Genomic DNA, 12,717 nt, shown 5'->3' on the forward strand with positions numbered 1-12,717 from the left:
GTTCAAATCCTGCAGCAATATCAAGGCAACTGTATAAGATGCAAGAACCCTGAGCTTCAGTAGCAGGGTGGGGGGTTAGAAAGAATTGTTTTTTCTTTGTAAGGGGAGCACAACCTGAGAGCCTCCAACCAGAGAAGATGGGAATTTCTCACACACAAACATGCACACAAATGCAACCAGGGGAAATATCTCTATAAATGTATGGGTTAGGGTAACCAGTATCTTTAATATCAGAACATTCAGAAACATAAGTTATTTTCCTGGAGAGGCATCACTTATAAGTAGCATCAACACTATACAGACATACATTATCCTTTCTCAATGCTGGTATCTGTTTTATTTACATAATGGAATCCTGTACAGGAAGTAGTAAGAGTTCTCTCTGTGGGTTGTTCGGCAGAGAAAAAAAATCAAATGATTGTTTGTATCAGGCTGGTAAGATGAGAAAAGCTCCTGGGGGAAAGTGAATTTTCAATTCTACCACGCTTCAAGCTGTGCTTAGAGCACATGAAGAGTGATTGCTGAAGAGGATAACTTAAATTATAAGTGGCAGGAGGCTGAGCTGTTCCCAAACTGCCTTTGCTGTGATCACTATGGCTGCCATCTGCAGTGCCACCATCCACCCATAACTAGAAAAACCATAAGCTCTTGGACAGGCACCCCCCAAACTGCGGCCCTCCAGATGTTTTGGCCTACAACTCCCACTCCCATGATCCCTAGCTAACAGGACCAGTGGTCAGGGATGATGGGAATTGTAGTCCAAAACATCTGGAGGGCCGAAGTTTGGGGGTGCCTGCTCTTGGACATGTTATTGACCAATGTTTTCTATAGTGTTACATAAGCCCATAAGCAATTTTTCAACTGGTATGGGGGTTGGGAACAGTGAAATAGTGCATTTACACAGTTGTCCTGTTGTAGCTTGAGCACTGTCACAATACTAATACAAATATAGGCCTCAAGCATCATACTATAAGCTGTTGTTGTTTACAAGTTGTATATAACCACTGTTTTTGATTAAAAGAACAGTAACAGGAGAAACGGCACTTTAACTAAAAATCCAGACAACCATTAGGCAGAAGTTTACCAAGAAGGCCAAAGTGTTTAGCCACACCAGAAATACTAGTACAAAAGTAACTTGTACTAAATAAAGTGCTTAACAATTAAATACAAATCAGTTAAAAATACTCCAATTAACTGGAGGATAAACTAAGCACTTAATGGATATACTTTCAATGTGTACACTATTCAGTATACTCTATTCCATTTTATGATTGGCATAGCACTGCCAGTATGCAATTAACTGAGTAAAATAATTCAGTATGTTTATATTTAAAATTCCTTATTTGCATAGAAAGCAACACCATGTAAAGCCAGTTCTAACCAATTCGGCCTTTTGCCTTATTGATTTTTTTTTTTACCATGTTGGCATCATATCAGGAAACCACATTCTTCCAAGGTGTTTGGACACTTCAGAATGAATTTGATCCAGATTGTAGTCATTGTCTGGAATAAGCACTTCCTCCATAATTGACAGCTGGGTAAGCCTGCCTCCGCACATCTTTACAAACTCAATGAAGCCTCGACATGTAACTTCACATTCACCAAGCCCCATGGCAGTTAGATTCTTACAGCGTTCAGCAATGCGAATGAGTTCATCATCCAAGGGCTGTAGGCCATTAGCACAGACAACCAATTCAATCAACCTTGGGCAGTTCAGGCCAATACGTCCGAGCATTGATTTGCTTACTGCACGGCCAAAATAAAGATGAGTTACAGGTGTTTCCTCCCTGAAGAATGCATCAAATTCTTCCTCATATAGGAAGAAGTACATCACAATGTTGACTTTGGGGGAGTGTTTAATGAGAGCATCCCAACTTTGTTTTTTGATAGTGTGAAATTCAATCTGTCCAGGATTCTCACTCACAACATCTATACGGAGATGTTCAAGATTAACATGCTTCTCACTTGAAAGAGCCAGTAACAATTCATCACTTAGTAGATAGTAATTAAGAGCGAGCTCCCTAAGGCCATGACACTGGTCAGCAACACAAAGAATTCCTAGGAATGATAAAAAGAAGGAAAAGTTAAGCACAAAGAAAGACTCTAACCTCTACCATACTGAAAAACATTCCCAATTCCAGGACATCACAATTATCAGAAACCAGCATCAAGTTCTTAGGTTGTTATCTAACAACTTTTATGTGAAGGTGCATAAGATTCTGCCATTATGTACGTAGCCTATAATAAGGACTAGGATTTTGCCTGGCATGTATATCTGTTTGAATGCATCACTTATTTATATAAACATTAGTGTATGTTTTAAATGAGGATTATTGGTAAGAAGGTCTGCATATTGTTCAGCGGATATTTTAGAAATAATTCTAGATTGAGGTCTAGGATACGAAATAATGCTTGTAAAGAACTGTTTTTGAAAGTTCCATTCACTATGGAAAGCAATGTAAATGCTCCCTGAGAAAAATAATTGCATTTCAAAATGTAACTTTTTTGTAGCCTGTGTCTGTATGCATATTTTCTCTCAGTATGTTTCAAGAACAAAAACCTTCACAAGGATTTGGCACCTATGCAAGGCAGTACTTGTCAGTATATTAACAAAACAAGCAATTCAAGCATAAAGGACTCAAATCTTGACATAGTCCATTAGTGAAATTCATTCACCAAAATTTGAAGTTTATGGAGAATAAAGCTGTGATTTTCTTATTTGTTTTCAGTTCCCAAACATTATGCTGGGCCTACAAAGGTATTTCATGTGAGTAGCACAGACTATGGCAGCATCCACATAGCTCAATAAAGCAAAGTTAATAGTTCATTGTGAACACACAGATGCCTCTTGCTTTGGGAATGTTTTTGTTTTGTTTTGCTGCAAAGCTAAGTCATCTCTGGAGTGAAACAAGCCATGATCCTCTTTCAGATGCAATGCTAATAATGATATAAACAGTTTATTTCTTCTGTAATAAAGACAAAAGTTGATAAAAGAATTTCATAAACTTGGTAAATTAAGAGGCAACCTTGATAATTATGAAGGTGATTTTAAAATAAATAAAATGTTTATTGAAGTAATTAATCATGAACTGCTACTTTTATATTACTTCTTATTTTCTCAAATTACTTACCAGCTGGTGAAACATGAGGGCAACTGCTCATTTTGAGCAATTTTAAAGTGTCACTATTGTTTGCAACAAGGACCTTCAAGGATGGATCATCTACTGGTGTGTCTTCAATCTTGATGGAAGATAATGACTTGGAATTGACAAATACTACTGTAAGCGCTGACACGAAGTGAGCCTATTCAGACAAAAAAAGAAGGAAAACATTGGTATGCAGTTATACATTCACTGCATGACAAAAAGTTTGTCTTGAGGAAAAAATACCTTTAGGTTCTATACAATATCATTTACATTTGGCTAGTAAAGGGTATTTAAGAGTTCCTTGATTTCAACAAGATGTATCTAAAGACTAAAAAAGTAATCTATTACCATCAACTGCAGATGGTAAAAAAATAAAATCACTTTTAAATTTTTATCCCCAAATCTTGTTTTTTCTAAAGGAAAAATGTATGGAAATAACAAAATAATAATAATAATAATAAACTGACAGGCCACTATGAAGTGGAAGCTCCTAACTCAGTTTGCTGACTGGCTGAGTACTGGAAATTACAATAAATAAATGAATGAAAGTGAAAAATCTGGCACTGAGCAATCAAATGTTATTTTAAAAAGAATGTGAAGCTCATGCTCATTTTACATCCTGCATAAAAAATCTGACACTGAAGTCCCAATAAACTTTACCCTGCCATTGCAATTAGAAACTTTGCCCAACCTCGCCTCAAATTACCCTAGAAATTCATTACATGCAGAGTAAACCTAACTTTTAGAACAGATCCCACCTCATTTTATTTACATACATAATTTCAAGTTCAGAACTCTAATGAATATTACCTTGGAAACATTCATGAAACTTGGTTTTGCCGTTGAAATCAAGCCAAGTGTCTTGATAGAACAATTCACCAGCTGAGATAAGATGTCACAAGCTGCTTCTGCAGACTCTGTACTACTATCAACCTGAAAGGCAACACACAATACTTTAGTGAAAATTGAATTATATTCATTATGCAATGTAGAGAGCCAATGAGTACTAGCATCATGTGCTGCTTTGTACTCGTGCATTGAAGTTATGGCAAAGCACTTTTGATTCTTAGTGAGCACACCTGTCCAAAATTCTGTGCTGCAAGTTCATTAAAGCTTCCCAGAGATTCTTGGGCAGCAACTATGTATTGTATGCATGACACAGATTTCATAAAACACAGCAACCCTGTGTTTGAAAAAGGAATGCAAGCAGTCTATGTCACTCCAAACCTGCTGGAAGGAAGTGTACCTTCCAGGCTGTGGAGTGATTCAGTTTAATCCAATGGCAGGTTGACAGTGACTACCTGATGCCAGACTTTTTGGTGGGGAGGTGGGAGGGGGAATTGTTTGGTTGAAGTGAATGGTTTTTGGACCAGGGAGGGGCTTGAGATTTGTTTATCTGCTAATTAGTGGGTGCAAGTATTACATTGTTTATTGCTTGAGTACTGCCAATGTTTTTGTTACTGTTTATGGGGCTGGTGTGTTTTTGCATGTTATATGAAATGTTCATCTATTTTATAATCTCTCCCTTTTTCCAAAAGCATTATGTATGTGCATATATTTTTCTTTACTGTAAGTCACTTAGACACCTTCAGGTGACAAGTGACTAAATAATAATAACAACAACAACAATAACCTGAAGCTATTACATTTTTATTACCCTTTCTCCAAATTGGTTCAAGGTGATGTAGAAAATCTATTCCTTTATCTTCACAAGAACACCGTGAAGTAGGTTAAGCCAAGAGATTGTGATTGGTCCAAAATCTGAATTTGAATCTCACTGGTTTCAGGCCAACACCTTGACACTCTACTTTTCATTTCTACAGTACTTGAAATGATCCAAGTAGGCGGCAAATACAATATACTTAACTTACTGAAACTGGTAACGAAATAATGCTGAAGGTGCATTTGAAAAGTAAACCCTACCTAATTAACAACAACAAAAAGTATCCTGAATCCAGGAGATGCCCACATTATCTCTTAACGCTGGTTTCCCTGGGAAGATAGGAATTGGAGACATACAAAACTTGGAGTTGCCAGCACATTTCTATTAGATATTTCTACACTTAAATAAACAATAAACACTAGCTTAAACAAATAAGTTTCTTTAAAATTGACAAACGCGTATTCTAAAATTAAATGTACAGAAAATATTCTTAATTATTACTAAATTATTACTAGAACACATTCAATGCACAACCACCTTTGTTTCTTTGAACAAAAACCAACCAAAGAGGCTTCTTTACCTTGAAACTGACATACTGCAAATGATTAGCATGTCTTTTAATAATCTGTTGAATGAGATCTGGATGAGTAGATTTCAAGTATGAAGTAGCAGGCTGATTAAGCTCAAATTCAAACTTTCTCCAGAGATCAGGAATATGAAACACTTCATTCCATCTCCGGCAAACTGAAGATGCACGGGCACGATCAACAAGAGGCAGGCACTGGAAGATGTGCAAGACTACGAGGTGTGGCAGACTTCCCCAGTCCATCAAGGTAAAAGGATGAGATGTGTCAAACAGAGAGTTGTAAAAACCAGTTTTCTGCTTTTTTGTCCTCTGTAGTGTTTGAAGAACTGGATTTTCAGCTTTAACTGTCTGCCTGATCCTCTTCATTCCGAGAGCAAAATGATTTCAGGTACAATACTGTTGAGATGTATAGAAGCTGCAAAGCTTTCTGTAAGTTTTCACGTACAGTAGATCTCTATAAAAGTACATAGGGCCATAAGCACAAATAATTAGAATTCCAAAGTATATCTTACAACTTTGCTTTTGTAAGCCATAATTTTGTTTGATCTTTTGTCCCAGTTTTCAAAACAATGCATAAGGACTTAAACTTAAAGCAGGGGTGACTGAGGTACATGCATGCCAGCTTCACCCCTCAAATTTACCAAAGTTGGAATGAAGGCACTTACTAGTCTCTGTATGATCAGAAACAGTGATAAGGTAGTGTTCCCGATCACAGGGAGGTTTGCAAGCATGTTCAGCTGCACAGCCAGTCAAAAAATAGTGGCAGGTATAAGCACAGTTTGACATAATTAGTTGGGAATCATCATATTCTAACGATAAATAATACATTTGCTCAACATCTACGACAGAATTTTTTAAATTAAAACTTCTCATGTGCTCTTATCACAGTTCAGTTATAGCCAAAAAGGCTAATTAAAAAAAACTGGCCTGCAAAGCAAGGTGAGCCTGCCTGGCAAGCTGACCAGGCAATTTCCATTCTCTAAGCTAAGCACAATTTGTATTAACATGCTTGCAACAAGCAGGAAAATTAAAAGCCCTGAAAGGGCTTTGGACTAATGGAATGGAGTGCCAACCCAGCAAGAAATCCTCAAATAGTTTTTCTGATTCAGTAGTGCTGACTCTTCCCATGATTGCTTCTTAAATTTGTCCATATTTGTAGGAAAGCTGCTATGGCTCTAATAGATTCTAATGCAGGCATCCCCAAACTGTGGCCCTCCAGATGTTTAGGCCTACAAATCCCATGATCCTTAGCTAAGAGGACCAGTGGTCAGGGATGATGGGAATTGTAGTCCAAAATATCTGGAGGGCCGAAGTTTGGGGATGCCTGTTCTAATGAATCTCTGTGCAGTTAGGCAAAGTTCAGAAAAGGGAAAGATACTCCAAAAAGTATTGTGCAAAACAGGGAACAAAGGCTGCAATCCTATGGACACTTATACATATGGGAAGAAAGCAGTTCTCACAAGGGAAGGAAATAAAATGTAGGATCTCCTAAGAAGTAGTATTGAGCCAATACTTTCTAATTCTTTCATACCTAGAGTTAAGGGTGATCATCAAAGTGCATGAGATCAAATTATTCAGGAATGCGAAAACTCAAGAATAAGGCTGATAAGGAGCATCTTCTCTAAAGAGAAATGCAACTACCGGTACATTTGGGGCCTTCAGAAAACAGGTGACCAGGGAAGGGGTTATGACAAGATTTTAAAATTAAGCATGTTGTGGAAGAAGGGCACAGAGAAAGGGTTCTTCCCCCCCCCCCTCTCTCAGAACAATATAACACAGTTTCCAAGGAAGCTGTTTAGATTTAAGACTGAAAAAATAAATTAACATAAAGCATAATTAAAGGAAATGGATGCCTCGAGCTATGGTGATGGTCACTACTTTAGAGGGCTTTAAAAGTGATTAGCTTTATGGTGACTAATGTGTCAATGACTACTTGTTAGGATGATTATGTTATCCCTCCCACAAAATACTAGTTGTTCAGGAACAAATACAAGAGGCTATTTCTACATGCCCAGCTTGTGGACTTTCTAGCTGGTCACTCTAGAAAACAGTATGCTGAGCTTTGGTCTCATTCAGCAGCTCTCTCCTTATGTTATCACTGGAACATAAACTCCCATGAATAAAGTGGGTTTTGCTTCTGAGTAACATGTATGGGAATCTGCTCTAAGACCTAAGACTCCTCCCTGCAAGAGATAAGAGGATGTCAGGAATTCAGCCCTGACCAATAAAGGATGCGTCAGATTCTTTCAGCTTGGCTCACAGAAAAGTTGCCCAGAAGATTACTAAAGTACAATGAGTGGAAGATTTAAGGCAGAGATCGTAACTGTCTCTCACTTGGCAGACTGATAAGTGCAAATCATCTTTTTCTCAAAAGTTCTAAAACTCCCATTCAGGTTATGCATTCTGGTTAGGCACTCTTCGAATGAATATATTTTAACTCAGGCATAGGCAACCTTGGCTCTCCAGATGTTTTGGAACTACAACTCCCATGATCCCTGACCACTGGCCCTGTTAGCTAGGGATCATGAGAGTTGTAGTTCCAAAACATCTGGAGAGCCAAGGTTGCCTATGCCTGTTTTAACTATTAAGGCGGTATTTCGGTTGTAGGTACATTATTAGATGCAGACAACTGGAACTGGATTTTAAAAGTTGGAAAAAAGTTACATTAATATCTCATTGCAGAAATTAAAATACTCTTCACTATTAATTAATACTTTGAAATGCAGTGGTTGTCTTGATATTTCTTTTGCATTTTATTTCAAAAACAGCTATTACTAATATGGCAATGTTAAACCCAAAGCAAACTATACAATACATTTTTGTACCAGCATTCTCTTACCTAAAGAATGTGTCCAAATTATAGTTAACGCTGGATGAATGAACTGGGTCATCTGCGGCCATGAGTCAATCACCCACATCTGTCAGCTTGCACTTCTAGGCTAGGTAAAATATCAAAGAAATTTTAATTTAGTTTGCCAAAACAGAATTTCAGAGTGAGTTTGTAATCTTCCTATAATATGTAGGAATTTAAGAACAACAACTGCACTGACTTCAGATTTCACCTATTCTGACACAGAAAGAGAAAGGTTATGTACCTCGGGTTATGTACTGTCCTCCTTACAAATGCTTCGGGTAACGAGCTCCGCTAATCCGGAAGCTGATGCCCCTAGTTGTGAACTTTGCCCCAGGATGTAAGCGGAAGTTGCACGCCAGCAGCGTGAGGCCCATTAGCAAAAGAGCGCCTCATGTTAAGAATGGTTTCGGCTTAAGAACGGACCTCCAGAACGAATTAAGTTCGTAACCAGAGGTACCACTGTACCAAATAAATCAATGTTCTTCTTCCTTGGAAACCAAGTTCCAGTTTTAGGAGTGGAAAGTGTTTAACATTCACTCTGCAATCCTCAATCCAACAAACACCTTATAACTTCATCACTGCACCTGATAAATTACGGAAAAGATCCTGGAGTATGTGTACCTTTTTATTTTTAAAATTATGAACATTCATTCTCATAAGGTGGCATTATAGATTCCCCAAACTGGTCCCTTTAAACTACAAATACCTCCCGAGTGCAAAAAGCAATCTGGAGTTTTGCCAAAACAGTCCCGCCCCCCCTACCCAAAGGACTGATACTGCTGTTGCATACACAATAGTTTGAATCCAACTCCTGATGGCAGGGGTAGAGTGGAAGATGGCTTTTCCACCTCCTTTCCCTAGCAGTCCCCTGAAATGCCTCTACTGAATAGGGTGAGCTATGGCACAGGAGACTGAAAGTAACTGCAAGAAGGTGGAGGCACCTTCCAAGAGTAGACAACATTCTCATTGAATGTGCCTTTAGTGACTTCCCTCAGTAATCTCAGTCCCCTGAGCCTTGGGGGGGGGGGGAGGCTTTTCAGGAGGAAAGTCACCCACTGCACACCTCTTTCCATCAGTACATAAAATCCAAGCCACAATCTTCCCCCTTCCCCCAAAATTTCCTATTAAAAAGAAAACCCTGAAGAGCAGACTCAACTGCTTTTTAAATTCTTTTGTATTAAAACACACTTTTCACCATATGCTCCCTAATTGTGTTTTTAGTTCTACTTTAATTGTTACATGGTTTTAAATAACGGGTTATTGTTTTATATAATATTTTGATTTAGTTTTCTTTTTATACAAAAAATAGACATACAGAATTTTAAACAAAATAGTTATCATACAAAGACCCCCAAACTGATTAATGAATATTGAGCATTTATAGAGCAGTTTGGGTGACTCTGCTGAGCACCTTTTAAAAAAATGTATTTTAAAAAGGACACACACACTTCATATGCTTCTTTATAAGGCATAATTACATAAAAATCAAGGGTGCCTTCAGATGATCATGTACAAAGCAATACACCAGATCAGGACAAAATCCCAACAGTGCCATATCTAACAAAAACCCAAGAATTCGAGATCTGACAGTAGTACACCTCTTTTTTTGTGAGGGGGCTGTAAGTACAATTTAGAAATTTAGAAATTAAGAGAATATGCCTTTTCTCAGAGGTTCGGCCAATGATCTCAAACTGGCTAAAGTACAAATGCTGGAATAGACATTGGTAAGTGTATTGTGGCATGTGCAAACACAGTGGACTACTTGACCCAATTCATGGTATTTTCAGAGAATTCATGAACACAAACTTTGCCATTTCAAGTCAAACTGATATGCTGGAAACTGACACCATATAAAAGGTTGCTTGTTTCACAAACTTTCAATTCTGTCATGATACAGTACAGTTTTGAAAGAGGTCAACATAAAATGTCCAATCCAAAACACAGACAGTTGAAATAACTGAGTATAGGCTCAGGTGAAAGAGGTTGTCCCATAATAAACTCACATTACCATACATATTATGTGTTGTCAATAGTTTAGTTTTCCATTATGCAGGTTTAACATGAAGACAGCATACTTGCTGTGACCCAGTCGTATTAACTTAGACACTGAGAACCAAGTTACAGGTTTTAATGTCTCAAATGTAAACTGAGGGTTGTTTTGGAAATAGAAATATAATGTATTTTGGACCGAAAGAACAGGAAACATGTAATGGCTGTTAAGAATGATGTGCAAACATAATTATGTTATATTGCTTTATAACTCATTTTAAAAACCTGCCATTTCTAGTTGTATAGTTGTATAGTTGTGATCTTCAGATGGTAGCATAGAAAATTAAAAAATAGTTGGCACATTTCCACACAATTGTTTACCATGCAACTATGTACTTTTGTACTAGATTCAGATATATGCTAACAACTGGAACTCATAGTTTTGCAGTAAAATCAATGTGAAGATGTAAACAGTCCTACTACGGTATCCTTATCTGCTGTATAGAAAATTGGTGCAGAAAAACTGACCATCTTCAAGAACTAAGGCAAGCAAAGAATCAAACTTGATATTTAAAATCTCTACCATTTGAAAGAAAATTGACATTGGGTTTAACATCACCACTCTTCAGCTGTCTTTCAATGACAAGCTCACTGGATACAGATCAGAAAATGCATTTTTAGCAAACAAATCTCATGATAAAAAAATTCCTTCAGTAGCACCTTAAAGACCAACTAAGTTTATATTTTGGTATGAGCTTTCGTGTGCATGCACACGAAAGCTCATACCAAAATATAAACTTAGTTGGTCTTTAAGGTGCTACTGAAGGAATTTTTTTATTTTGCTTCGACTCAGACCAACACGGCTACCTACCTGTAACTAAATCTCATGATATTTTAGCTCCTGCAGTTGTGAAATAAAAAGATACCTACTGTTGTTTGTTCAGTCTAGTGTTAAGCACTCCAACTTGTAATGAAGGTCCCTAGATTTTTCATTCAACACCTTTGTTTTTCAAAACCTGCTGGGCAAAAATCAGAAAGTCAAGTTAACACTTCACCACCCCCTAGGAAGAAAAGAGCCCGTGTAACAACAAGTAACAACTCATTAGCTGGCCAATACTAGCTGTGTGTGTTTTCCCTTAAAAAAATCTTCCTGGCAAAAAAGAAAAAAGCTTCCAGCAGCGAAAGCGTATCAACTGCACCCTTCTGTCCCACTGGCTGCGAGCACAGTGATAGGCAAACGAAAGGCAGGTAAGTCTATTTACCTGTCACCAGCTGCAGGGCTGTTTATAAACAGTTGCTCAAGGCGTACACGGGCGCGCACTCTTTTACGTCAGAAGCAGATTTTCAGCTCAGGGTGCATTAGGGAGCTTTATGATTTAGGGAGGCTACGGCTTTGCTTCTTCCACGTGCCCCCCTCCCCAGCCACCAAAAGGCGCTTCTTTCTCCCTCCCTCGAGTGTTGCCACCGACTTCCTCACAGGCTTCGTGGCGTTTGCCAGGGGAAGGAAGGCGCAAGGGAGCCCAACGGACGCCCCACCCGCGCACTTCTGGCGGACACCCCACTGCCGCTTTCCGCGCCAACGGGACTCGCGGCGGCTGCTCCTCCCCCGCACCCTAGCTCAGCCGTGCTTCAAACGCTCCCCTCGCAGCAGCCCCGACGCCTCCCAGGCCCTGAAAGTGCGCGCAGCAGTTTCTCCGCCGGGGCCCACCCCCGAAACGGGCCTTGTTGTTGCGTCTGTGGCGCAGGAGCTAATGCCGCGCGCCCCACCCAAGGCGGCCGCCCTGCTCTCCCCTCACCTCAGGATTCCGAAGGCTCGTGCCAGGACGCGAGGAGCGGGCAGGCAGAGGAGGAGGGAGGCAGGGAAAAACAAGTCGGCGGCGCCACCTCGACCCCACAACAAGCCCAGTCACTTCCGCGGCAGCGGACTGGAGGAGCAGGAGGATGAGGAGCTGCCTGGACACCTGACGCGCACCCGCCGTCGCCTTTTTTCCTTCCCCTTTACGCATGCGCCAGCGTGCCCAGGCCAGTTGACCTAGATTCCGGCGCGTGCGCATCTCGATCTCCTTGTCTCTCACTTCCGCACTCTGCCGCTTCGCCGCGTTCTTTTTACGACAGGCAAGCCTTTTCCTACCTTGGAGCCGAAAAGCGGGTTGGGTAGGGTAGGATTGGGTCGGGTGCGGGGTAGTAGTAGCGCGCGCATACGGGGGTGGGCGGGGCTGCGTGCCTCCCGCCACCATTTTGTGCTTGTCAGAGGTTGCCATGGCGACGTTTAAAATGGTAGAAAAGGCCTATGCACTAGCTTTAGGGAACTCCTCTTACACTAAGGAGGGTAGCATAATAAATAACAAGATGAAAAATGAAAAAAATCTTTTTAAATAATTCTAGTGGCACCTTAAAGATTAACTAAATATAAGCTTTCAAGGTATGAGCTTTCATGTGTAATACACACTTCGTCAGATATTCTGAAGCAGAGGTAGTG

The 12,717-nt window shown here is 39.6% G+C and overlaps 1 protein-coding gene across 2 annotated transcripts; it reads right to left on the minus strand.

The window, feature by feature from the left end:
• Positions 1 to 200: 200 nt before the first annotated feature.
• On the minus strand, positions 201 to 12,253 carry LOC118080373 (F-box/LRR-repeat protein 21). Of its 2 annotated transcripts, none has more exons than XM_035105491.2 (7): positions 12,035 to 12,253; positions 11,169 to 11,254; positions 8,235 to 8,334; positions 5,390 to 5,849; positions 3,957 to 4,079; positions 3,132 to 3,303; positions 201 to 2,058 (listed from the first exon to the last, which is right to left on the minus strand). In XM_035105491.2, the coding sequence occupies exons 4-7, from the start codon at positions 5,759 to 5,761 to the stop codon at positions 1,415 to 1,417; spliced, it is 1,311 nt and encodes a 436-aa protein (XP_034961382.1). In that variant the 5' UTR covers positions 5,762 to 5,849; positions 8,235 to 8,334; positions 11,169 to 11,254; positions 12,035 to 12,253; the 3' UTR covers positions 201 to 1,414. The 2 variants fall into 2 exon arrangements, with proteins under 2 accessions (XP_034961382.1, XP_034961384.1); XM_035105493.2 differs by lacking the exon at positions 12,035 to 12,253 and adding an exon at positions 11,501 to 12,016.
• Between the last annotated feature and the right edge of the window lie 464 nt (positions 12,254 to 12,717).

This window comes from Zootoca vivipara, chromosome 2 (assembly GCF_963506605.1).
Source record: "Zootoca vivipara chromosome 2, rZooViv1.1, whole genome shotgun sequence".
Taxonomy (NCBI): Eukaryota; Metazoa; Chordata; class Lepidosauria; order Squamata; family Lacertidae; genus Zootoca; species Zootoca vivipara.